We start from the raw sequence: 22,825 nt of genomic DNA, 5'->3' as shown, positions 1-22,825 counted from the left end.
AATAATCAATATAAATCTTCAAAGAAACACACTGCAGAGATGTCATCAGGATCCATCTATTAGTCGTCCGTTTGCGTGATATCCTCCGTCGATGTATCATCTTCTAAAGCATCCTTTTTCTTCTTTGGCTGCTGTTGATTCAAAATGTCTGGAAGTTTCATGTCAACTGCCGCGTCTTCACATAGGGCGATCATCTCCGGAGTGATTGTCATTGTTCGAAGACCTTTTTGAAATTGTTCCTTGACTACATGGTCGAGGCGTTTACCAAATTCCATTAACATGTTTTTCTCTATTACAACTTGTGTGGGTGTGGTGATCTTCTTGACGCGATACATTTTAATCGTCTTTCGTGCAGACCGTGTCCCTTTGAACTCGGGCATATATCCTACATTGATCAACATCTGAAGATATCCGTTCGAGACTTCGGCCTCCCGCGATCGCCGCTCTTGTTTTGCGTTCATTGGAGTGTTAATTGGTTCCGCACCAAATCGTTGTTGAAGCTTTCTTCCTTGTTTCTGGATTTCCTCTTGCACCACCGATATGCCATTTTCAATGAAAAGTTCCTCTGCGCAGTACAGTTTGATTGTTTTCTCTGCGTGCTTTGTTTGTTTTAACTTCACACTATACCCAAATTCTCGAATAAGGATGTATAAATACCCATCCGCCAATGTCGCTTCTTCGTCTCGCGACTCCCGTTTCTTCACTGTTAAATGGACGTCGTCTTCTTTCTTTGGCTTTGGTTGCATAACTATTTCGAGTTTTATGTCTTTTCATTGCGATATAAATAAATCGGGTTGACTTTGTGAGGTTATTTCGGCGCAATTATGGGAGAGTAATTTTGTAGTAATTTTATTATAATGTATAGAATTTGTTTTGATACACCAGAGAGTCTCAATCAACTCTATTCCGCTATTATTATGTCATGGGAATCAGAGAAAGGCACACAACAAGACTTAATTACAGCATCTGGACGATCATAATTCTTTCGAAATGGAAAATTTCGTTGTTTGTTGCGTTCAAGTCGTCGTTATCGATTCCCTCATATTTAGTAGACAAGTCGACGCATCCACTTTGTCTGAAGGAGGTCTTAGAGACTGAAATAAAACCTTCTGGAAATCCGATTTCACAGAGTCTTCCGATAGTGTTGTTTGTTCGATTGAGCATGAAACAAGTTGAAGGCTTGTCACTTCGTGGGATCCATCTCTTAGGAGAGTCGACTCTTCCGTTTGATTCCAAAGAAAAGATGAAATGTCCTTTGTCTTCCATTCTCTTCGAGACTTTAGACACCGACTTTCGCAAATACGCACCAAAGATGTTTCCTTTCTTATCAAAAAGGATGATAAAGAGAGAGTGTTTGTTCAAGACACATGCTTGAAAAGAGACATTACTTTGGTCATCGATGTCAGAGTCAAATAAGACTAACATCTCCTCGCGACCCGTCCACGTTTTCAATGCGTCACTCAGTCGTATAAAGTTGAGCTCATATATACTTAACCCGAAGTCGTCGCTGTGTTCTGTGACATTCGGAGTGACTGACTCGGCTTTTTCAAGTTCACTTATTTTTGGAATTTGTGAATGAACGACGTTTCGAGTTTTGTGAAGTTCCTCTTCCAGTGCGTCGCAGCGCCGCGTTGTCTTCTCCAATTGGCTTTTTGTGTCAATGAGCTCCGATTGTGTTTTGATAATTGTTTGTTGAAGATACAACACCAAATTCTTCAATTCTTCAAGTGTGATACGCCCATCCTCTGCCATCTTTATTTCTAGTTTCCTTGTCATTCCAATCGCTTTTTTACTATTCTAATCTATTTTTATATCCATATTTATAGTATTATTTATCGGAATCAAATTCACTGCCGATTACTCGTTCAAAGTGGATGATAATGAAATTAGATTCCTCTATAAAGTGCTATTACTTAACGAGTTTATTTTATTATATATTGACTCTGTGGACTTACAACAATTCACAATACATTAGCTAACTTCGTCACAAGATTCTGGTACTTCACTGCAGTGGTATTAGTTGTTCGCACTTGCACAAGCAAGTTAGTTAATTCCTCTAAAATGGCGTCTGACGAGATTTGGACGGACTCGAGTTCGTTGAGTGCTTCGTTCACTTTTTTCCTCAAAGTCGAGTCATTTGCCTTGACGTCGAACTTATTGTTTTTAATGAGGTTCGGTGTTGCGATTTTCTCACCGACCAATTCGACAAATTTATTCAGAAGGATCAAATCCTTTTCGATATCAATGTAGTCTTTTTCCCGATTGAGATTCATCAGCTGCTGTTTCATGTTCGAGATCTTAGGTAATATAGTCGATTTAATCGTCAGAATAGTTTGACTCAATTTCGTCTCGAGTTTTTCTGATTGAGTGACTTTCTCATCCAAATGACTTTGCAACGACAGTCTAAGATCTTTTTCAGTTGCTTTTCTGAATGTTCCAATCATCTTCAATTTGTCCATAATATCTTCTTCTTCGTCTTCAATTTGATCGTTTCTCTCATTCAATTGTTTCTTCGGTTGTATATTTTCGTCGTCTTTAGACAACTGTTTCTGCCCTTTTTGGACAAGTCGATTGACTCGTAGAACTGACCGCTGTGGCATTTTGATTTGTGTTTTCCAATGATTTGATGCATTATAATCCCCAAGATGCTCATCGATCATTAGACAGAGTAAAGCCTCAACGATCTGAGGAAGAAGTGGTTCAAGTTCTTGAAGATTTCCACACTTCTTTAACATTCGATACGCAACATGGTGCTTTGCATTTAACTCTAAAAACGCGTTTTCGCTTTTCTCTTGAATTTGAGCAACAGACAATTCGTCCTTTGGCACTGTTTTCGTGTAATTCAGAAAATCGAGGGTTTGTCGCAAATTATTAAATGTTTCTTCAATGAATTTCACAAAGTCGTCGCTGATGGTTTGGACTTTAGTTATCGCCTCTTTTGTGAGTAAAGAAGATGCTTCTATTTCAGTCTCCTTTGCTAATTTAGAGAAGTCAAGTAAGTGTTTTCTGTCAACATTATTTCGCGCAATTTTGTGTATGAATTTGTCTGTTACGAGTGGCATAATTTGTGGCATAGTATACCCTTTATTCACAAATATGTCCGTATACTCTACTAAGTTAAATGGACTTAACATCTTTGCTACTTGAACATAAGTCTCTACACCACACACCACATCGACGTTCTCCACGTTTTCACCAAGTGGTGTTATTCGATTAATTAAGGGTTTAAAATACGCCGACTTTTGGAAATTCTCAAAGACATTCTTCTTCATCATTAAGTCCAAAATGGCTCGACACGCTTCATCAAAAATGTCATTTGAAAACCCTTGTGCATATCGCAATATAATTTTGTTGCGTGTGTTTTCTTGAAGTGGAATTTCCTTGACAGAACCAACACTGATGAATTCCTCAAAGATCTCACGACACACCCAACTCCTCACATTTTCAGTTTTGATGTTGCGATAGAGTAAAACTGCTCGATAAAATTGGATCAATCGTTCTTCGTTCGACTCTTTTAAATACTTTTCTAAGTACAAACTCCCCACTCGGCTGTCTGCAATGGACTGAAATGTTGATAAGAGTTTGAGCCCTTTTGGTACACTTAACCCATCTTGAACGGCGTAGTACAATATTTTCTTAAATGAGTTTGCCTTCTCACCTTCGAAGTTGATGACAGTTTTCATATACTAAATTGTCACGCATTAATTAAACATAACACTTATTAAACTAAATAAAAATAGAGCACAAACAAGTAAAATGCAAGGATCTAAATTATCAAATCTTTGCTCTATAAGTGCCTTCAATTCGTCGTTCGATAGTTTGGAAGACTTCTTGGTGAACTCTTTGAGTGACGCCTCACAACAGTCGACCTCTTTCTCAATTAATGGAAGTGACGTGATTTCCATACTCTCCGTCGACGCTAGAAATTGTTTGAGTTCGTCGGCAATAATTGAGTCACTTCCCGTGTACAGGTTACCAATTTGTGTGTTAATTTTTTGGATCAAATTCATCGTCGTTTTAATAGTGAAAGTCAGCGTTTTGATATCAGATAAAAGGTTTGAAGCATTGCGCTTGAACTGTTCACAGATTTGTTTGTCCTTTGTGAAGAGCATATCCCCATCCCGACTCAGACGCGAAATCCTATCTTTCAGCATGACCTCTGTTTTGAATTCCGAGAGGTGAACTTACAATTTATTTTCTCTAGAACTATTCATTGGAATAAAAATGAAACTGTGTTGGAAGGGTATACTTTGGCGAAAGACATATATCATAGCAGACAAAAAAAACAAGATGGTAACACTTTTATATAATTGGTTGGTTGGTTTAGACTTGTTGGTGTGGCATTTTTACAATAATTAAAAAAAGATTTCAGACACTAAATTTGGGTAAAAAACAGCAATATTGATTGTTTATCACCAAAAGACAGTTTTTGGAAATAAAAATAATAAAATTAATTTAAGATATAATATATATGTTATATTAATATTGTTTCATTATTATTGTAATAAGAAATAACATAAATTGCTATATTTATATTCTATACCAATTTAGTGATATTCTTGAGTCTGTGGAGTTGTTTAAAAAAGAAGGAGTTAGACAAATACGCTTTCTTGAAACACAAAACAAAACAATTTTAGTTATTAATAGTTTTTATTAATTTAATAACTAATTTTCTTAAAATAACTTTTTGTTATAATAAAAATTAATAACAAAAATAAAAAATTAGAAATTTGGACTTTGTGTTATTATAAAGATTGCTATTGTAAAGTTCTTATAACGTTTAATTTTTTATAAAATCTATTTTAAAATAAAGGGGTGTTTGTAGCAAAAAGTTAAGGTGATATGTGGTATATTTCTGTTAGTTGGTATTCAAAATGGAATATTTTTGGAGTAGTTGGTGAAAGATAATAAAATTTGCCGTAAAAAAAGTATTGTATTGAATGTTACTAAAACAATAAATTAAATCTATTATTAAAAAAGCTTAGATTCAAAGGTAATTTAGCTAAGATTTGAAAACTATCATGTATATTTTTATAGGTATAACAAACTATTGTTTTACTGAATTAGTTATAAAAACAAAGATAATAGTTTTGAAAAATAATAAATGATATAATTATTTATTTATTAAAACACAATTAAAACATAAAATGTGAAGCTCTGGCATTTGTTTTTTTTTCTTATAATTTACTAAGTAAATAATAAAAAAGATAAAATTGTTGTAAAATAGGTAAAATGTAATTATAATTTTATTTTAAACATCCAACATATAAAATAAACATGTTTATACTGTTGCAATATAATTGATGATTACTTTGTCAAATATTATGATGTATCAAATGACCCCAAAGAGAAAACTAATGAGTTTTTAAATCACTGTGACAATAAATTCAATTTCAAATATACTTTATTTCAAAAACCAACAAAATGGCAAGTATAACATGCCCTCCAATATTTATTTACTCGGTCTGTATAAGAAACAACAAAATTCAAAAAATCAGACTGTTTATTCTGCTGATATATATCAGCAGAATATGAATTGGTATATATATTTAACATTAAATTTATATATTGGTAAATAAAAAGGAGTCTAACTGATTCTTAATATTGTAATAAATATTTTATAAGTTGGAAGAATCAAAGTTATTTCGGCTTATACGATTTAGTAATTTTTAATTTAAAATAGTTAATAAAAGGAAAGAATTGTTTATTTTTAGATTTTGTTATTAAATAAAACTATAAGAGTCTCTTTAATTAAATACAAAAGTGCCTATTCTATTTATACCAATAATTCAATAATTCAATGATAGTTATGTTATAGTATGGAGTTTATGGTTCATAGACACCATATACCTGTTATTAATACAAATAAGAAATTCAAGTGCATAAGATAATCACTTTTTTATAATTCCTTAAATAAAGCTGCCCTCCATCAGAACATGACAAGCAAAACAAAGAGGATGAAATACAACGCCATGGGATATGCAACCAACAACTTTTTGTCTGTAATTTCCTGGATATTAGCAAAGAATCTGCTACTTGATAGTGTGCACCATGCTATTCCAGAGATCGCGATGATGGAAAGTATAGTCTTATTCCTTCAAGTTATTCATATTCTTGAATCAAATTGAATTAAATGACAAACGACACAAATACAGAGGCCACTGCAAGAACAACGAGTGGGTATGATGAATACCCCAAATTGGTTAATACCACAGAGAAATCCAATTTCTTCACAGAAAGAAGGCTTAAAACAAAATACTCGGCAAATGACCCGACAAAGGTGAATCCAAAGACATACCCAAATCTGAACTTCCCGGTGAGCAAAATCGCAACGCCAAGTAACAACCCGAAGAACAACGAGCCGATAACGTCACTTTCATAGTCGTCGTTTTTGGTCAATGGGTTTAACTTCGTTACAATCCTCTTCCCAATCACTTTAAAGTCGATCCCCAACTCTTCAAGTAAAGGTGGTTCGTTTTCAAAAGGTTTGTCCTCGACATTTTCAAATCCTCTTATGTTGTTAGGTATTGGCGAAGCTATCACTGGTGTTGGTGTCGAATTGTGGATGTCTTTGACTTGTGGATTTGGTGACTCACTCTTTTCCAAGTTTGTGATCTTTGTTGGTGGAGGGATGGGTGACGCTACCTTTTGAAACCCAACGGGAACAACTGGGGCTGGTATATTTATTGGGTACACAACATCCGGAGTATCAAGGTTTAACTCCTGGCCCTCAAAATTGCCCATCTCAAATGTCACAAAGTCTTGATCGTCGCCAAACTCCATCGACTTCTTCTTAATTTTTTAGTTAACTTAAAGATTTTTTTGAGGTTTTTTTATTAACTTTTTTATTGGAATTTTTATTAGAATCTATTTGATCGATACAAAAAGATGAAAGTGATGACTAATTTTTTGAGTAAATTGATCTTTCGTATAGTATTGTTATTAATTTAAAGTGTTATAATTTATAGTTTTACCATTTGAACCACAGAAGTCAAAAAACAACAAAAATACTATAAAACAACTATAAAAATGATTGCGCTAAAGATAAATTCCAGTATAAGAATGGTTTAGATTTAGACAAATTTGAGGAGGAACTTCTCAATATTACGAGCATCACACTGTCTCTTCACACCGTCAGCTGGTCTAACGAACGAATGAGTGAAGTACCTAATAACATTTTCAGAGACAAGTTCGCCATTTTTCTTTAGGACTTCTTTAATGAATGAAATCATGTAGACAAACAAATTGTAATTGCATGTGGGCATTTGGTTCTTATTTCTCACGAAGAACCTTTCAGAATCGACTTCGACTTTATCACTTGATAGTACGACTTGATCATACAGACTTGATGGAATAATTGATTCTGTTAAATTCATTAAGAAGACTGCCAAGAATTCAATGACTCTTTTCACGTCGGTATTCTTCTTAAACTCTTCGTGTAAATCCAAAGCCCTTAATATGTCCAAATAGCTTTGTGTGTTCTCTTCTGATGGGAATGTCGTGAACAAATTTTTCTCCCCCAAATGTGGCACAATGAATCCACAGAGTCTCCAGACCTCTTTAGGGATGATTTGGTTCGTGGAGTTGGGTTGATTTAAGACATACCCATTCGAATGTTTGTTTAGGTCTTCTATTGATTTGCAGAGACACGTCTTTTTCAACACAATTTTGAAAGTAATGAACAGAGTCTTTCCTCCTTGGATCTCAAACACCAACAAAAAGTTCTTTTCTCCCTTTTGGAACATTTCCATGTGCTCCACAAAATCAAACAAAAAACTGAATGTCACGCTCTTCGGTAAAATGTCGTTCTTTGAAAACTCAAATTTGTTCGGCGTGACTTTCAGCCATGACGGAAACCCTCCACTCTTCTCCAACTTTGGGTCTCGAATACAAACATTGGCTTTAACATTCCCGTCGTTCTGTGCCAACAACACAACGTCTGTCCTTTGGTATGGATACACTTCCACAGTGAATTCCTGTCTGTCTATCGCAACAGATGGCTTCACAATCTTGAGGAGTTTGTCTTCCATATCGACAAGTTCTTTCTCGACGTTTTTATACTTCTCGGGGATAATGCTTCGCGTTTCAAACCGGAAACATCCCTTGACCGGCTTGTGGTCCGACTCTATTAAGTCGGGTTTTGAAAGATAGTCATAACACGACACACTCAACCCCTTTTCACACTTAAACAACACTCTGTCGCAGTACGCAGGCTTTCTCTTTTCGTGGTATTCTTGTGTCCCAATAACAAATTTATAAGTCGGCAAAAAGTTGATAGGAGCCTCCGTGAATTGACCAAGAAGTGGGACTATTCGTCTTTGTACAACGAGCTGATCTTTTTCAGGCACTAATTCATACGCTGTTTTACTCTTGATCTTCTCGCGAATGACACTGTCTTCTTCGTCAAGTCGATAATTCAAATCTCCCATCCAAAACACAATGTCATGGCTCTCTATAGTTTTGCGTTTAAACTCCGCGCTTTCGTTGATTGGGAATATCACAATGTTGTGGAAGATATCATTAAAGTTGGAATTGCGCTTCTCCACTTCCCCTTGCATCGCAGCTAAGTGCGCTCCAACTACACAAATCTGTGTGTCATGTATTTTGAATGAATACGCTATCCCTCCTTTGTTTGCCATTATACCCATCGCACCCACTGCCTCGCACCCGGATCCTTCCTCCTTTACTTTGTCTCGAATCTCTTCCTTACAAAACCCCATCAAAACGACTCCGCCTAATTGAAGAACAGTGAGTTTGGTGTACTTCGCTTTGTTCAATGCCGCAAGTCCACTTTGGACGTTATACGACAAGTCAACAGCTTTTGGTGTGAGTGCACTTCCCTTTAAAAATCCGGTGACGCTCATATCGATCTCTTCAACTGCGATAAAGAGAAAGTCGGTTGCTTCTTTTTGAGAGTCGAGGATGTATGCAAATCCTTTTGGTTCGATCATTTTCTCGTTTATGTTATACGTCACCATAGTCACTGTATAATCCTTGCGGACAGAGTACTCATTAGAACGTTCTCTGAGCCGAATCACACGCCAATTGAATGGGTCTTCAGAGTAACGTTCTATCTCTTCGGCCGGAACAACGTTCATTAGTACATTTTTAGTTTTCTGGTTTTTCATTGCTTCTAATTAATTAATTATATAATAATTAAAACTATAATATTTTGTATTCCACTACTCATAAGATGGCAGACTTGTTTATAAGTTCTTCATTTTAAATACACCAAATCAATTAATTCATTATAATTCAAAAATCTATACAAATAATGACATGTAAAGCAATTTAGTCAATTTACTCATCACAATATGACGATGTTGTCGATGCATTCTTCTATAAAACATTGCTGCCACTTAATCGCGTTCAGCCAATAATGCATCTTCTCAAAATTCTCTAGTTTAAAAATGAACGCCCTCTTCTTGTATTGGTCATCTATTTGAATTGCGTTGACTACCTTCTCTGGGTCATACTCGGACATTCCACATTTATACAAACTCAACTTGCTGATCATCTTCTTCGGTTTCGAGTTTGGTTCCGATATAAAAATGAACCCACTCTGCAACTCAACAAATACAGGCGAAAATTTGTCGTCTCTTTTCATCAACAGAGTTCCGCTTTGTATGTCGTAACTCGACCGACCGTATTTCTCCATTGACATCGTTGAATCTTGTTTCGTGTAGTCTTTGATCGACTTCAACTCATCATCTATGCGCTTCATCCAACTCTCCTTCTCTTCGGGTACTGTTGTATCAATGACGTATCGTCGGTGCGGAGATTCCAGTACAAATTTGTTCGTGTTCGCCACACCGTACAGTTTACAAAACGCCAAATCGATCACCTTTGGTGTTTCAGTATCGTCTCCAACCTCTCGCTGTTTATTAAATCGAATTTGTTGCGTTTTGTAATACACAAGCTCTCTGCTGAATTGGAACAAATAAAAGAAGCGTCGTTTCGTCTTTCCAGTCCTCTCAGACTTCAAAAGGAGATACCCAGCCTTCCCGTCCCAATTCTTGACATCCGTCTGGTCAACTTCTTTGTCATCAAGATCGGCGAGATCACCTTGTCTCTCAACAACCATTTTATCAAATGTGCCGTTCAGTGTTTTCAAAAGTGTTGGGTCTGCGCCTTCGACTTCAACCGTGTTATCTTGGTAGTTCATCGAGACGTTCAGCTGCCCGCTGACATTCTCTTCGTTTTGTGGGAAGATGTTGAGCAACATTTCTTTGATCCCCGTTTTGACTCCCTTCAACCCAAACACCACTTTCCCCATGGGGACTACGGTCGTCTGGAACAACGATTTCTTCTTCCCGAAAATATCAATTTTGACTTGGTCATCATGTTTGCAGTCAAACGCCAAAAATTGACTCCAAATATTGACAGACGGAATGTAAGAACGTGTTTGCACCGGCGCTTGTTGACCAACAGAAACAACACAGTATATTTCTTTGACCCCGGGTGGTACTTTCATCTCCTTTGGACCGTTGATTCTCAAGTCAAAAACACCCTCTTGTGGACTTCCCTTTCTCAAATCCAAAACGTTCAAAGCAGTTTGTCGCATGCCCTCAACCATTGTAATCAACTTCGCGGTGTAAGAGAGTTCGCAGGGGTGGTCCGGGTCTTTCAATGGAACAATACAACTCTTTACTTCATTCAGTTTCAAGTCGGAGAGACTGATGACGAGATCGTCAAATGTCATTCCCGTCGTTTCTTCGAAAACGGATATTGTGAGTGAAGAGAAGGAATTGACACCATTAAAGAAGAGCTTGTTGTCGATGTCGCTATTGACTTTATTTATAATCAGCACTTGAGTGTTTGAATTTGTTGTTTCGAGTTTGACTTGGAACATTGGGTGTTTGACATATTTAACACTCGTCAATTTAAGAATGTTGATTTGGAGAACACAAGGCGCCATGTCTTCCTTTTGAGCGTCAGAACGTGGTGGTTTCGGGAGTTCCTTTTTGTGTTGCATTGAAAGTGTCTTCCTCATCGCCTTCATGTCGGCCTTCTGCTTCTTCTCAAATTCTTCCAATTCTCTTTTCTGTTTCTCTTCAAGCTCCTTTCGTTCTTTCTCTTCCTCCAGCTTTTTCTTCCTTTCACTCTCTTCGTTTGCAATACGTTGTTTTTCGTCTTCGGCCTTTTTAAGTTCAGCGATTCTCAACTCTTCAGCAGCAATGGCACGCCTCTCTTGTTCTTCTTTTTCTTGTGCCTGGCGTTCTTCTTCTTCAATACGTTTCAGTTCGGCTTCGATCTTCTTTTCTTCTTCCTCGAGTCTTTTCTGTTCCAATTCCTCCGCAATTTTCTTTTTGCGCTTTTCCTCTTCTTTGGCCAATCGCTCTTTCTCCTTTTTTTCTTGCAATTGTTGCTTTTCTAAAGCTTTTTGTGCTTCGATTTCTCGTTGTCTCTGGGCCTCTTTTTTTGCAGCAATTTTGTCTTGGCGTGCCTTTTCTTCTTTCGCAGCCTTTTCTTGTTGTTCTTTCAATTCTCTTGCTTTCTGCTCTTCAACGAGTTTTTGTTTCTTTTGCTCTTCAAGTAAAGCAACACGCTTTTTCTCTTCCGCTTCCTTTTGAAGTTGAATTTGTTGTTCGCGCTCTTTTCTCTCGGTTTCGAGTTTTTCTTGCCGTTCTTTTTCCTCTTGTTTGCGCTTTTGTATCTCCTCCCATTTCTTCTTTTTCACTTCCTCTTCTTGTCTCATCTTTTCTTCCATTTTCCGCTTCTCTTCGTCTCTCCTCTTTCTAATGTTCTCTTTACGAATGTTCTCAGCTTCTTCAGCAGCCACTCTCTTCTTCTCTTCCTCCGCCTCGCGTATTCTCTCTAACTCCTCTTGACGACGTTCTTCTTCAATTCGTTTCCTCTCAGCTTCAATTTTTGCTTTTTCCTCAGCAATTTTCTTTTGCTTTTCAGCTTCGGCGATTCTTTCAGCCTCAGCACGTTTTTGCTCCTCAATTTGTTTTTGTTTTTGTTCTTCGATTGCCTTCTGTTGTAACTCCTTTTCCCTTTTTATTCGCTCGGCTTCCTGTAACCGTTTCAACTCTTCTTGCTCCTTTCGGTGTTTCTCTTCGGCAATGCGTTGAAGCTCTTTCTCTTTCTTGATGCGCAAATCCTCTTGTCGTTTCTTTTCTAGAGCTTCATTCTGTTTTCGGATCTCTTCTTGTCGGTTAAACTCTTCCTCCCTCTTCTTTCTCTCCGCCTCACGTCTTTGCCGTTCCAACTCTCTTTTGTGGGATTCTTCTTCTCGCTTTCTACGCTCAGCCTCCTCTTTCTGCTTTCTCATAAGTTCAGCTTTGCGTTCTTGTTCTTTTTCTTCTTCAATAAGTTTGCGTTGTCGTTCTTCCTCGGCCTTTTTCAATTCTTCTTGTTTCTTTCTTTCTTCTAGTTGTTTCAATTCTTCCGCTTTACGTTTTTGTTCTTCAATTTTCTTTTGTTCCTCGATCTTTTGAAGTCTCGCCTTTTCTTGTTGCGCTCGAATCTCTTCCTGTTTCTTTAATTCCTCTTGCCGTTTCATTTCTTCAGCTTTTTTCGCCTCTTCTTGCCTTTTCAGCTCTTCTTGTCTCTTTTGTTCTGCGATTTTTTTGTCTTCTTCCATTTTAGCTCGTAATTTCTCGGCCTTTTCCTTTTCGAGTCTTTCATTCTCAAGTCGGTCTTTCTCAGCTTTCTCCTTTCTCTCCTTTTCCTTTCGCTTTTCTTCATTTTCTTTTCTTTTTGCGTCGGCTTCAGCGTCTCGCTTTTGTTTGATCGCTTTCAGTTTTTCTTGCATCTCCTTCTTTTTTTCTTCCGCCTCACGTTGTTTCCTTTTCCACTCTGGTTCGGCGGGGGGTTGTTTTTTCGGAAGGGGGGTGTAGTTTTTGCTTTGCACAACACTCGACGGCGTCGATTTTTCAATGACAGCTTTGCGCTCGTTCTCTTCCTTTTTCTTTAATGCTATTGTTTGCTCGTTCTTCTTTTCCAACTCTGCCTTCTCCTTTTCCTTAATTTCTTTTCGCTCAAGTCTCTCGTTCTTTTCTTTTTCAAGCGCCTTTTTGTGCTCCTCCTCTCTCTTTTTCCTCTCCGCCATTTCTTTCTCGCGTTTCTCCCTTTCTTCTTTCTGTTTTTGCTCAAACTCCAATTTCTCCTTTTTCTGTTTCTCTTCGTACAACCGTTTGGACTCTTTCACTTTAAGGTCATCATCTTCAGTCTTCTTTTTGGCAGCAAGTTCAACCTTCTTTTTGGCCTGACGGGTCACCCATTCCAACTTCCCACAAGCCTTACAATACGCCAAGTTGTCGAACGTGACAAAGTCCGCACCCAATTTCCTCGAGCACTTGACACACCCAAAACAGTCTGGATGGTACTTCTTTCCAAGCGCCTCAAGTACATCATTCCCTAACGATTGTCCACATTTGGCACACACCTCAACTTGGTTTCTTCCAGTCACTTTTATACGACAAATTAAATCGAACTCCAACTATAATAACGGTAAAGACAAACGGAGCAGTGCTCTTTTTGCGTGGGCTTTTGGGAGCACTTTTACTTGGGTCGGCGTGTTGCATTGGGTCGATTCGTTTAATGTGTGGTCGTGGTGGTGGACCAGCTGTCGATGTGTAAGCCTTATATTGCGTATTTTGTTGGGGTGTCTTTTTTGGTTGTGGGTCGCCTTCTTCGTGGTGTGTTCCGTTGAATTCAAAAGTCGTGTTTATTACGCCGACGTATGTCATAATTGAGTATTTGTCAATACAACTCTTCCCAAATTCGTCCAACCGATTTAAGTCTTCGACATCCAACAACTTTGGCACACCCAATTTTTCATATGTGTCGAAGGCTAAGGTCAAGTTATGGTCGTAGTTTGCTTTGTCGAGTGCATTGAAATCAATTGCTTCAGGATGGAACTTGTGGATGAGTGCACAAAATGCTAAACCATCCTTCCAAGAGTTCGGCTCGAATGATGTGATGTTGACGGATTTATATCCAGAGGTGTTGATTTTACACCATTGTAAAAGAGTAGCTGTCTTGGACATATTTTAATTTGGAAATCTAAGTACTTCAATATTAATAATCTTTTGTTTTGTAATTGGCTCTTCACATTGTAAAGTAACCAAAACGGATCGTTTTGGAGAGAATAACTGTCTGTCGTTTTTTCTTTGAGAATAGGTAAAGTTCAAACAGAATTGGTATTCACACAATTTTGGGTTCTCTTTTGTTTGGTTTCGACTCATTTGAATATTTTATTATAATTATAATAAATTTAAATCATTGTTTTTATTAAATGGTAATTAATATGTTCTAATTATTCCAAAAATGTATTTCTTCATCAAAGAAAAAGTTTTGTTTGTTCCATAGTTTTATTATCTTTCTTTCATTTTGGTAATGAAAATTAGTCAAACAACTTTTTTCAATTTTTTATGTGTTTTTTTGATTGGTATTTCAATAAATTAATAATTATTAATTGTTTATAATTATATTAACTACAGTATTGTTTTTTTGGTATTTAATGTATTTTTCGATTGGGTTATTTACTCTTTTTTAGTTCAAAAGTGTTGACAACAAAATAACACACAAATGTTTATTTAGTTCGACATTAACATATTTTATTTAAAAAGACTAAATAAAAAGTGATTATAAAATGTTATTATTTTGTTATTATCCTTTTAATAATATTAAAAAAATATTATTTTGAGTTTTTAATATTGAATGTTTTTTTTGTAACAATTGAAAATAAAAAAAAAACACAAATAATAATAAATTAATTATTATTATTAATATTTAATAAATTATTAATTAATTAATTGTTTTTTAGATATTGAACCATAGAAATATTGTTTCCGACTTCATTATTTTAAAGCAAAATCATTTATTAAAAACACAAAAAAGAATTTCCAAAAAGAATTGAGTCTTCGTTTATATAAAAAAAAAATATAATACCACAAATTATAGTAATTGACTTTACAGAACACAAGCCAAGATTATAACGATGACTAACACAACGATCATTATTGCCAAAATGACAGCCCCGACAATAACGCCAGTAATAATTTTTCTTTTTGACGACATCATTGAGTATTCGGTTTTTTTAGTTTTAGTTGTAAACTCGTCTGTTTTCTCTTTATAAGTTGCTGATTGGTCTTCCAATTTGTCCAACGCCTCTCCATTTTTTAGAACAGCCTGATAAGACTGTGCGCTCGTTTCTATCATTTCGTCGCATGTTTTTTGGATGTGATTTTTCTCTTCTTGGTTCATGTTGTGTAGTCTTTTGAGATGGAAAACAAATTTGACTGTACAATATAATCTAACAAAATTATTATATAGTTTACTATATATTTAACAAATAACATAGACGCTCAAAACTATATTTGGTAGTCTTTTCACACATATTTTCACACAATAAAATATGGTTTTATAACACACTCGAAAATAGTAAGAATTAATGATATGTGGTATTGATATATTAAGCTCTATTATTATTATATATTATATTATATCATATTATATTATATTATATCATATTATTACTTAAAATAATATTAATAGATATTAATAGATATATTAATAAAATCTATTAATCAATTCATATACTAATTTTAATAGTATTTTTTATTATTCTATTGATTTTTTATATAGAAAGTAAAATCATATAAAAAGAACTATATAAAGTAATGGATAAGCTTCTTGAGTTTTTGCATCAAAAGGAGTATAGTGTTTTATATGACAGTGATATCGATCCACAAGATTTATACACATGGAGAGAGTGTCTCAAAGACAAACAGAATATAGTAGTCTTTCTCTTCCCCCACAACAAATATGTTATCGGGTTTCATTACTTCCAACAACACGACACTTGGACAAATTCATGGACTACTGATCCAACACATTTTATATTTTACTTCGATGAAGTTCACACGATGCACGTCTTTTATAAGCAAAATTGTCAAAAGGGAGTTTTATTTGGAACGGACAGAGAGTTTTACTTTGGGTCGTATGGCTCGTTTGCGTTATTTAGAGAGGAGAATTCGTTCCGATGTCGGATATGGGCAGACGTTCAAACGTTCTGTCCAGGGTTTCCCCCCTGTTTTGTACCATTTGAGATATATCAAACTGACAGGGTGGTCGTCTGTCAAGTTTATTCATGACATTCTACACATCAAATGTATAAAAATGTGATTTGTTGCTTCTCTGATTTGTTTTGAGTAATGTAACAAGGAGTGTCCACTTTCAAAATAGAACAAAACACCAAATTAGTTATAAATCATTTGATATAACCATAGTTTTACTTATTAAATTAAGAAGACTACAAATCAGTGATAACGCTTTTTATAATCTCTTCAATTGATCTTTTCAGCATAAAAACAAACTTGTTTACTTTCAGAGAGAGGAATTGGTAGATTTGGCTAACGTTGTTAAGCGTATCCAAGCCTTCAGTTTCTTCCATCTGTTCTATATACCTTGACAAGAACATTTGGTCATTTGAAGAACAGACCTAAGATGTCAGTGTTATCGTTATGGTGTTACAAATAACAAACATCGAAAAGAGAAATGAGCAGATCTACTAACACAGTTGTATGTTGTTTTCGACATTCCTTAACACTGATTTGCAACGCTTCACACACTGCCGAAGTGATTTCCAAATTAAACAATTTAGAAAAACACTGGTATTCACATTTAGAAATTTGAAACGCCAGTTCTACAAGTTGAATTGCGCTTTGAGAGATTAAGACGTGTGGACTTTTCATCGCATCCAACACTACTTTAAACAAACATTGATCCAAAATGATGTCAAGTAGTTGGACTTGATATGGGTAGTGTTGAAGAATATTCGCCATTGAGTTTAACATAGTGTCGGAGCTCACAACGAGGTTTGGTAAATTTTTGACCAAGTTACGATAGACTGCCATATACTTCTCGGCAATACACGGATTCTTTGTCAAGAAATTGTTGACAGTTTCGATGATCACAAAATTCATATCGGACGCTCCAAAGAGTGAGACGTCTTTGAGGGTTTCAAAGACAAAAGTCACATTGGACGTTTTACAAACCAACTGACCGTCATTGTAACACGACAACATTCTTAAACACTTTAATGTCAGCATTGTTGATGTGTCGTCTCTAAAATGTTGACCCAATAATGGCAAATACTTGAGTGTCAAATCTACAATACATTCTGATTGTGGAGTTATTGTTACCAAAGCATAGACCATCATCAGTAATGAGTCATAGATGTTTCTTTCTTTAGTCAAATAGAAGTCGGCAATTGCAACAAATTGGTTTAAGAACTCCACAGTGAGTACATATGGCCTTGAAAAGTCCGAATACAAAATAATGTTAGCCAATAAGAAGAATGTACTTTGAACTAGAGGGTCATTCGCCATCTTAAATGGTGGCGTTAGGATTTTATTTAACCTTGGAAGCATTGTATTGAGACTATCGTGTGCAAACGACTGAAAGAAGTTTTTGTTAACCGTCAACTCGGAGAGTAAAAAGAGTGCGCGCGAAGAGATGTCAAACGGGTAATTATCGTTCGCAGCAAAGTTGCAGAGCTTGTCGAATACAGTCGTCTGTTTCCACAACAATTTCACAAACCGCTTGTTTTTCGTCTTCATCCCGCTGTCGATCTTCTTGAACGCCTCATCGATAACAGTCATATTTGCGGAATTTAACATATTGTTTATCTCTTGTACCCTCTTGAAGTTATTTGCTGTTGTTTGTTATCGAAAGAGTAAATAGTCATTCAACAAGACAAACAGCATCAATTTCCGGTTGTAAGTCAATAAAATTACTGTGTGTGATGAATTTCGTTCGTGTACTGAGTCGGAGTTCGTCGTGAGTATCAATGTTTTTTTTAAAGGGATCTTCCACTGTGCGGTACATCAGTATGCCTTATAATTATTTTTTATGAGCAAAATTTTTTGTATTGTGAGTTTTTATTATTTAATTATGAAAATGGTTTTTATTAATTATAAATTAGCTATAAATAACTTCTTTTTAAAGTCGTAACTTTTTTATCTATTAAACACTTTTTATTTGAATCAAAATTATTTGTTTTACTGTAGAAAAAAATATGGGGATGATAGAGAAAGGAGGATGCTCGTAACTATTGGTTAGTTTCAATTGAAAAATAATAAAATTACTATTAATTTTAATATAAATTATTAACCAAAAAAATAATAAAATGAAAAAACCAAAATAAATTTATATTAATTAATTATTATTAATAATATTAAATTAATTAATATTTAGATTAGCATCCCCCTTTTTCTCATCATCCGACTTTTTATGTTAATTGTAATAATAGTTTAAAAATAGTTAAAATAATCAAAAAATAATATATAGTCGGGGGATAAATGGCATTAAAAAGGGACAAAGGTAGTTAATTTTGATAAATATAATTTTGAAACTATAATTTTTAAAAAATCTATTTAAAGGTCAAAATAAACATAAAATTAAAATATTAATTTAAATTATAGTTTTTTAATTTTAAATGATTATAAATTGAATAATTATAAATTTCTATTTCAAAAATAAACAAAAACACCTCAATTTGTTCACTTAGAGAAATGTGGAAGTCTAAAACGCAGCACTTTTTGTGGTTTGTCTGAAACTTGTTTTGTTAAAGGATTTTCCTTTGTTTTTTCCTTTGTTTCGTTTCTTTTCTGCTCTTCTTCAACTCCAATTGTTTTGGTGTTAAAATGGTCTTTCTCTTTTCCTTTCTCAATGGGAATGGTTCAACAACGAAAGATTAAAAGATTTCAACAAATGATGGATTTTCAGTGATTCTGTGACACTTTAAAAGATTGACATTGTAGTTAATTCATTAAACTCTGGCATTTTAACCATATACATCATGAATATATATTGAAATACAGTTTTTAAACTGGTTTCTTGTATTTAAATTGCTTTTTTTGTGTTGATTGCCTGTGGTTGTTTCATCGAGGGTTCCTTACTCTTCTTCTTCCATTGTTTTCAAAGATTGAATAATATCAAAAATAAAAAGTTATGGTTTTCTTTTATTATCTTCAAAGTAGTTAATTGAAAAAACCCTTCTAATACTTTTATGGTTAAAGAAATTATATTTTATAGTTTTTTACTTAAATTAACTACTTCTGTCCCAAATTAACCCCCTTTATCACCCGACTATAAATAAAATATTATAAAAACTAATAAAATAATTTTGATATAATATGAACTATTTCCCGAAATATTTCAATAGTTTAGTTTCATTTTAAATCATGTTATTCTTTAAAAGAACGAAAAAAAACAACACTTTTATTTTATTATTTTGTTGTACAGTTAGTTTCATTTTGTTTAATAATTTTTTCAAAATTATAATGTTTTGTTTCAAAATAATGATAAAAATGTACCTTTAATCAACACTGTTTCAAAACAATAATTTATTGTTTCAAAAGAAAAACAATTGTTTCAAATTAATGAATAATTGTTTCATTAAATGATTTATTTTACATTAATTATGACTAATTGTTGAAAAAACTTGTTTTTTTGTTTCAAATTTTTAATTATTTGTTTCAAAACTGTGTTTGAATTCTCAAAACAATAAACACAAAAAATTAAAAACCAGTTAAAGATCTTCCATTGCAAAAACTTTCACAGAAACAATATTAATAAAATTCATTACAATTCGTCTTATTTCAATTGGACTAATTTCATCAAAACACTTTGAGATGTTTTCAATCATATCTGCTATAGTCACATTATTCAATTTTCCAACTCGGACTTTCCATATTCCAAATACGTTTTCTATAGGGTTGCACTCTGGTGAGTAAGGCGCATTGAACAACACTTTGCACCCTCTGTCTTCTGCAAGTTGAACAATGTCATCTTTGTGGACTGAAGCATTGTCCATGACAAATACAATCCTGCTTCCATCCGTTGTGAATGTCTCAATGAGGAATTTAAAATATTTAATAAATATTTCCCCATTAATAGTTTGGTTAAATAAAGTACAATATTTTGAACCGGTATCACTTATAGCACAGACGCACGATAAATTAAATGTCGACAATGGTTGTTCACGAAAATGTTTTTTTCCTCTAACACCCCAATTTCTGGATCTGACATTGCCAACCTTCCAGTGACTCTCGTCGACAAAAACAACTTGATAACCCGAAGAAATAAATTGATCAAGTTCTCTTCTTTTTTGTACTCGTAGTAATTTGTTTTCCTGTGTGTTCGCTCTGGGACCTCTTATTGTGCACTCGGTAAAACTTAAAGGTGGAAGTTCGGCTACTTTCATTATGTCTGGGTCTTTGATATATCGACTTATTGTTGAAATTGACACTACTTTTATATTAGTTCTTATTTCATTCAAAACACTATCTGCCAAATGTTTTTTGGTTTCTCTTAGTGTTTTATTTTCTATTGTTAATTTATTGGCTATTTCGGTGAGTAACTCAGGAGAATATTTTGGTTTTCTTCCCACTTTTTGAGTTTGCGTAATATCAATACCACCTTTCAGATACTTCAAATACCGTTTGACCATTTGTTCATTCATTTTGCTTTTTTCTTGATAATATCGCCAATCTTTGATTTCTCCGTGTTCACAGTATTCATTATAAAGTCTGTTTTTCTGGGACTGGGTCGCTTTAACATAGATTCTTTTTTGTTCTGTTTGTTTTGTTGTAATTTGTGTGTCTCCAAATGGTTGTGTTTCAGTGTTCCGCAAACTACTTGATCTTGAAATTTCATCTGTAGTTCTCAATTGTGCAAGTGGTACTTCATCAAGAACTGGTTGTTGATGAGGATCTTCTTGATTCAAAAATGATTGGACATTGTCTCTATGAATAAACTGAAAAGTGTTAACTGCCATTGAAAATATAGATTTAAATGGTGTTTAAATATATACATTTTTTATTTTTCCAGTTAGTTATTGTCAAAATGTGTTTGTTTTCATTGTTTGTTTGTGTTTATTGTTTTGAGAATTCAAACACAGTTTTGAAACAAATAATTAAAAATTTGAAACAAAAAAACAAGTTTTTTCAACAATTAGTCATAATTAATGTAAAATAAATCATTTAATGAAACAATTATTCATTAATTTGAAACAATTGTTTTTCTTTTGAAACAATAAATTATTGTTTTGAAACAGTGTTGATTAAAGGTACATTTTTATCATTATTTTGAAACAAAACATTATAATTTTGAAAAAATTATTAAACAAAATGAAACTAACTGTATTATTTTTTAATTAACAGAATAAAATTATTGTAATAATTTTGTTAAATTATTTATGTTTTTATTTAAAAATTAAACTGTATACTATTAAACTGAACAAATAAATTATTACAACAAAACTACTATTATAGTTTAATCGTTTTTTTTCCAAATAAATTATTTTAAATAATTGTGAATTTTCCACGATTAGTATTTATTTTAAATTTCAAAGACTTTAAAAACCAAATCTTTACATTAATTTATAATTAATTTATAATATTATAATTAATTTTAAATGAAATCCTTTTCTTTTGAAAAGCATTTCATTTATAGCTGTTCGGCGACTTTTGAGTTTCCTAAAAAGTCGCCGACTTTTTAGTCATATCAAAAGTCGCTGACCTATATTTATAATTTAAATACAATAAAATTTACTTATAAAAAAGATAAATTAATCAATATTAAAACTATTTTAAAATCATTAAATAATTATTTAAAATAACTATTAAAAAAATAAAAAATAAAATAAAAATTGATGAATAATAATGGTGATTTTGTGAGAAAAAGAAACAAAAGGCAAAAAGTAAATAAGTAAAAATTCATTTTGCCACAAAAAACAAACTTGAGATTAAAATGAAACTCAAAAATAATCTTATAATTACATGAGCACTACACCTCTACGTTTTCTACACACGTTTTCTTCTCATGTCAATCAAGAAGCTAATATACACACAAATCACCCACCACTCAAACGAACGATAAAGAAAGGAACAAGAAATAACAAAAAGAAAATAAAAAGAAACGTCAAATCAACTCAATATATGGAGGAAGTATCTATACAACAAATTACTACAAATCAACTGATATTACAAACAACACAAAGTGAAGTTAATCAGTTGACACAACGGTCTTTAACTAACTCTCAAAATAACAGCCAATCAACACATATTGCACAAAGTCAACAGAGTGTCAATTTAATTCCACAGACTCTTCACATACAACAAATATTTCAACACCAGAATATTCAAAACACTCATAACATTAACCCTGATAATTCGATACACAATTCACAGTACAATGAAGCTACACAAACAACATACCAAGCAACTGAACATCCTCAACCACTTTTGACCATGGTCGAAACTCAGAAACAACCATCACATAACAACACTTTAATTGCATTGCAAAGATCATTAATTGTCAATGAGGAAGAATTTGAAGAATATCACACGGGAGACACACCAACAAGACAGCGTCGTCGAAGTGAAAATGAAATTGATTATAACGCAGAAATAACAATAGAATCCACATACCCAACAAAACCCACTTCCAATGAAAAACGTTTAAATTATCCAATAAAAGTGTTTTTAAAACGTACATCATCAACAATTGTTGATTTAACAGGATTCACAAATGATGAATTTGACGATATTTTCGATATAATACTATACAATGGAAGATGGGACGCTGTAAACAGAAAATATGTTAAACAGCGAATTGATTTAAATATACTTTCAGTAAACGAAAATCAAATTTTGAATTCAAAAGAATTGTTTTTATTGCTACTTACATTTCTCAAACACGCATTTGATTACAAAACATTATATGATATATTTGATTATAGAAAAAGAAGCAACATTTCAGAAGAAAAACAGATTTGTAAAAATTCAAAAATTAGTTTTATTTCGAG

General features: G+C 33.7%; 9 protein-coding genes across 9 annotated transcripts; 2 read left to right on the top strand and 7 right to left on the bottom strand.

The window, feature by feature from the left end:
* Window positions 1–59: 59 nt before the first annotated feature.
* EIN_251810 (hypothetical protein) lies at window positions 60–746 on the bottom strand (the record flags this gene model as incomplete). Its single annotated transcript, XM_004261720.1, has 1 exon — window positions 60–746. The coding sequence occupies one exon, from the start codon at window positions 744–746 to the stop codon at window positions 60–62; it is 687 nt and encodes a 228-aa protein (XP_004261768.1).
* A 211-nt stretch (window positions 747–957) lies between these two features.
* EIN_251800 (hypothetical protein) lies at window positions 958–1,752 on the bottom strand (the record flags this gene model as incomplete). Its single annotated transcript, XM_004261719.1, has 1 exon — window positions 958–1,752. One exon carries the CDS (start codon window positions 1,750–1,752, stop codon window positions 958–960), a length of 795 nt encoding a protein of 264 aa, XP_004261767.1.
* A 209-nt stretch (window positions 1,753–1,961) lies between these two features.
* EIN_251790 (hypothetical protein) lies at window positions 1,962–4,154 on the bottom strand (the record flags this gene model as incomplete). The annotated part of the gene is made up of 2 exons (XM_004261718.1): window positions 1,962–3,686; window positions 3,750–4,154. The coding sequence occupies 2 exons, from the start codon at window positions 4,152–4,154 to the stop codon at window positions 1,962–1,964; spliced, it is 2,130 nt and encodes a 709-aa protein (XP_004261766.1).
* A 1,775-nt stretch (window positions 4,155–5,929) lies between these two features.
* On the bottom strand, window positions 5,930–6,783 carry EIN_251780 (protein YIPF5, putative; the record flags this gene model as incomplete). Its single annotated transcript, XM_004261717.1, has 2 exons — window positions 5,930–6,095; window positions 6,143–6,783. 2 exons carry the CDS (start codon window positions 6,781–6,783, stop codon window positions 5,930–5,932), a joined length of 807 nt encoding a protein of 268 aa, XP_004261765.1.
* A 290-nt stretch (window positions 6,784–7,073) lies between these two features.
* EIN_251770 (type II inositol-1,4,5-trisphosphate 5-phosphatase precursor, putative) lies at window positions 7,074–9,098 on the bottom strand (the record flags this gene model as incomplete). Its single annotated transcript, XM_004261716.1, has 1 exon — window positions 7,074–9,098. The coding sequence occupies one exon, from the start codon at window positions 9,096–9,098 to the stop codon at window positions 7,074–7,076; it is 2,025 nt and encodes a 674-aa protein (XP_004261764.1).
* A 209-nt stretch (window positions 9,099–9,307) lies between these two features.
* On the bottom strand, window positions 9,308–13,997 carry EIN_251760 (hypothetical protein; the record flags this gene model as incomplete). Its single annotated transcript, XM_004261715.1, has 2 exons — window positions 9,308–13,406; window positions 13,471–13,997. The coding sequence occupies 2 exons, from the start codon at window positions 13,995–13,997 to the stop codon at window positions 9,308–9,310; spliced, it is 4,626 nt and encodes a 1,541-aa protein (XP_004261763.1).
* Window positions 13,998–15,632: 1,635 nt separating this feature from the next.
* Window positions 15,633–16,106, top strand: EIN_251750 (hypothetical protein; the record flags this gene model as incomplete). Its single annotated transcript, XM_004261714.1, has 1 exon — window positions 15,633–16,106. One exon carries the CDS (start codon window positions 15,633–15,635, stop codon window positions 16,104–16,106), a length of 474 nt encoding a protein of 157 aa, XP_004261762.1.
* A 158-nt stretch (window positions 16,107–16,264) lies between these two features.
* Window positions 16,265–17,615, bottom strand: EIN_251740 (hypothetical protein; the record flags this gene model as incomplete). Its single annotated transcript, XM_004261713.1, has 2 exons — window positions 16,265–16,453; window positions 16,497–17,615. 2 exons carry the CDS (start codon window positions 17,613–17,615, stop codon window positions 16,265–16,267), a joined length of 1,308 nt encoding a protein of 435 aa, XP_004261761.1.
* Window positions 17,616–21,797: 4,182 nt separating this feature from the next.
* EIN_251730 (hypothetical protein) lies at window positions 21,798–22,825 on the top strand (the record flags this gene model as incomplete). Its single annotated transcript, XM_004261712.1, has 1 exon — window positions 21,798–22,825. A coding segment is annotated over one exon (1,028 nt), but the record flags the coding sequence as incomplete, so codon positions are not given.

This window comes from Entamoeba invadens, assembly GCF_000330505.1.
Source record: "Entamoeba invadens IP1 unplaced genomic scaffold scaff_1105074726103, whole genome shotgun sequence".
Classification (NCBI taxonomy): domain Eukaryota; phylum Evosea; order Mastigamoebida; family Endamoebidae; genus Entamoeba; species Entamoeba invadens.
Note: the sequence above shows the minus strand (reverse complement) of the source record. Positions and strands in the feature narration are given on the sequence as shown.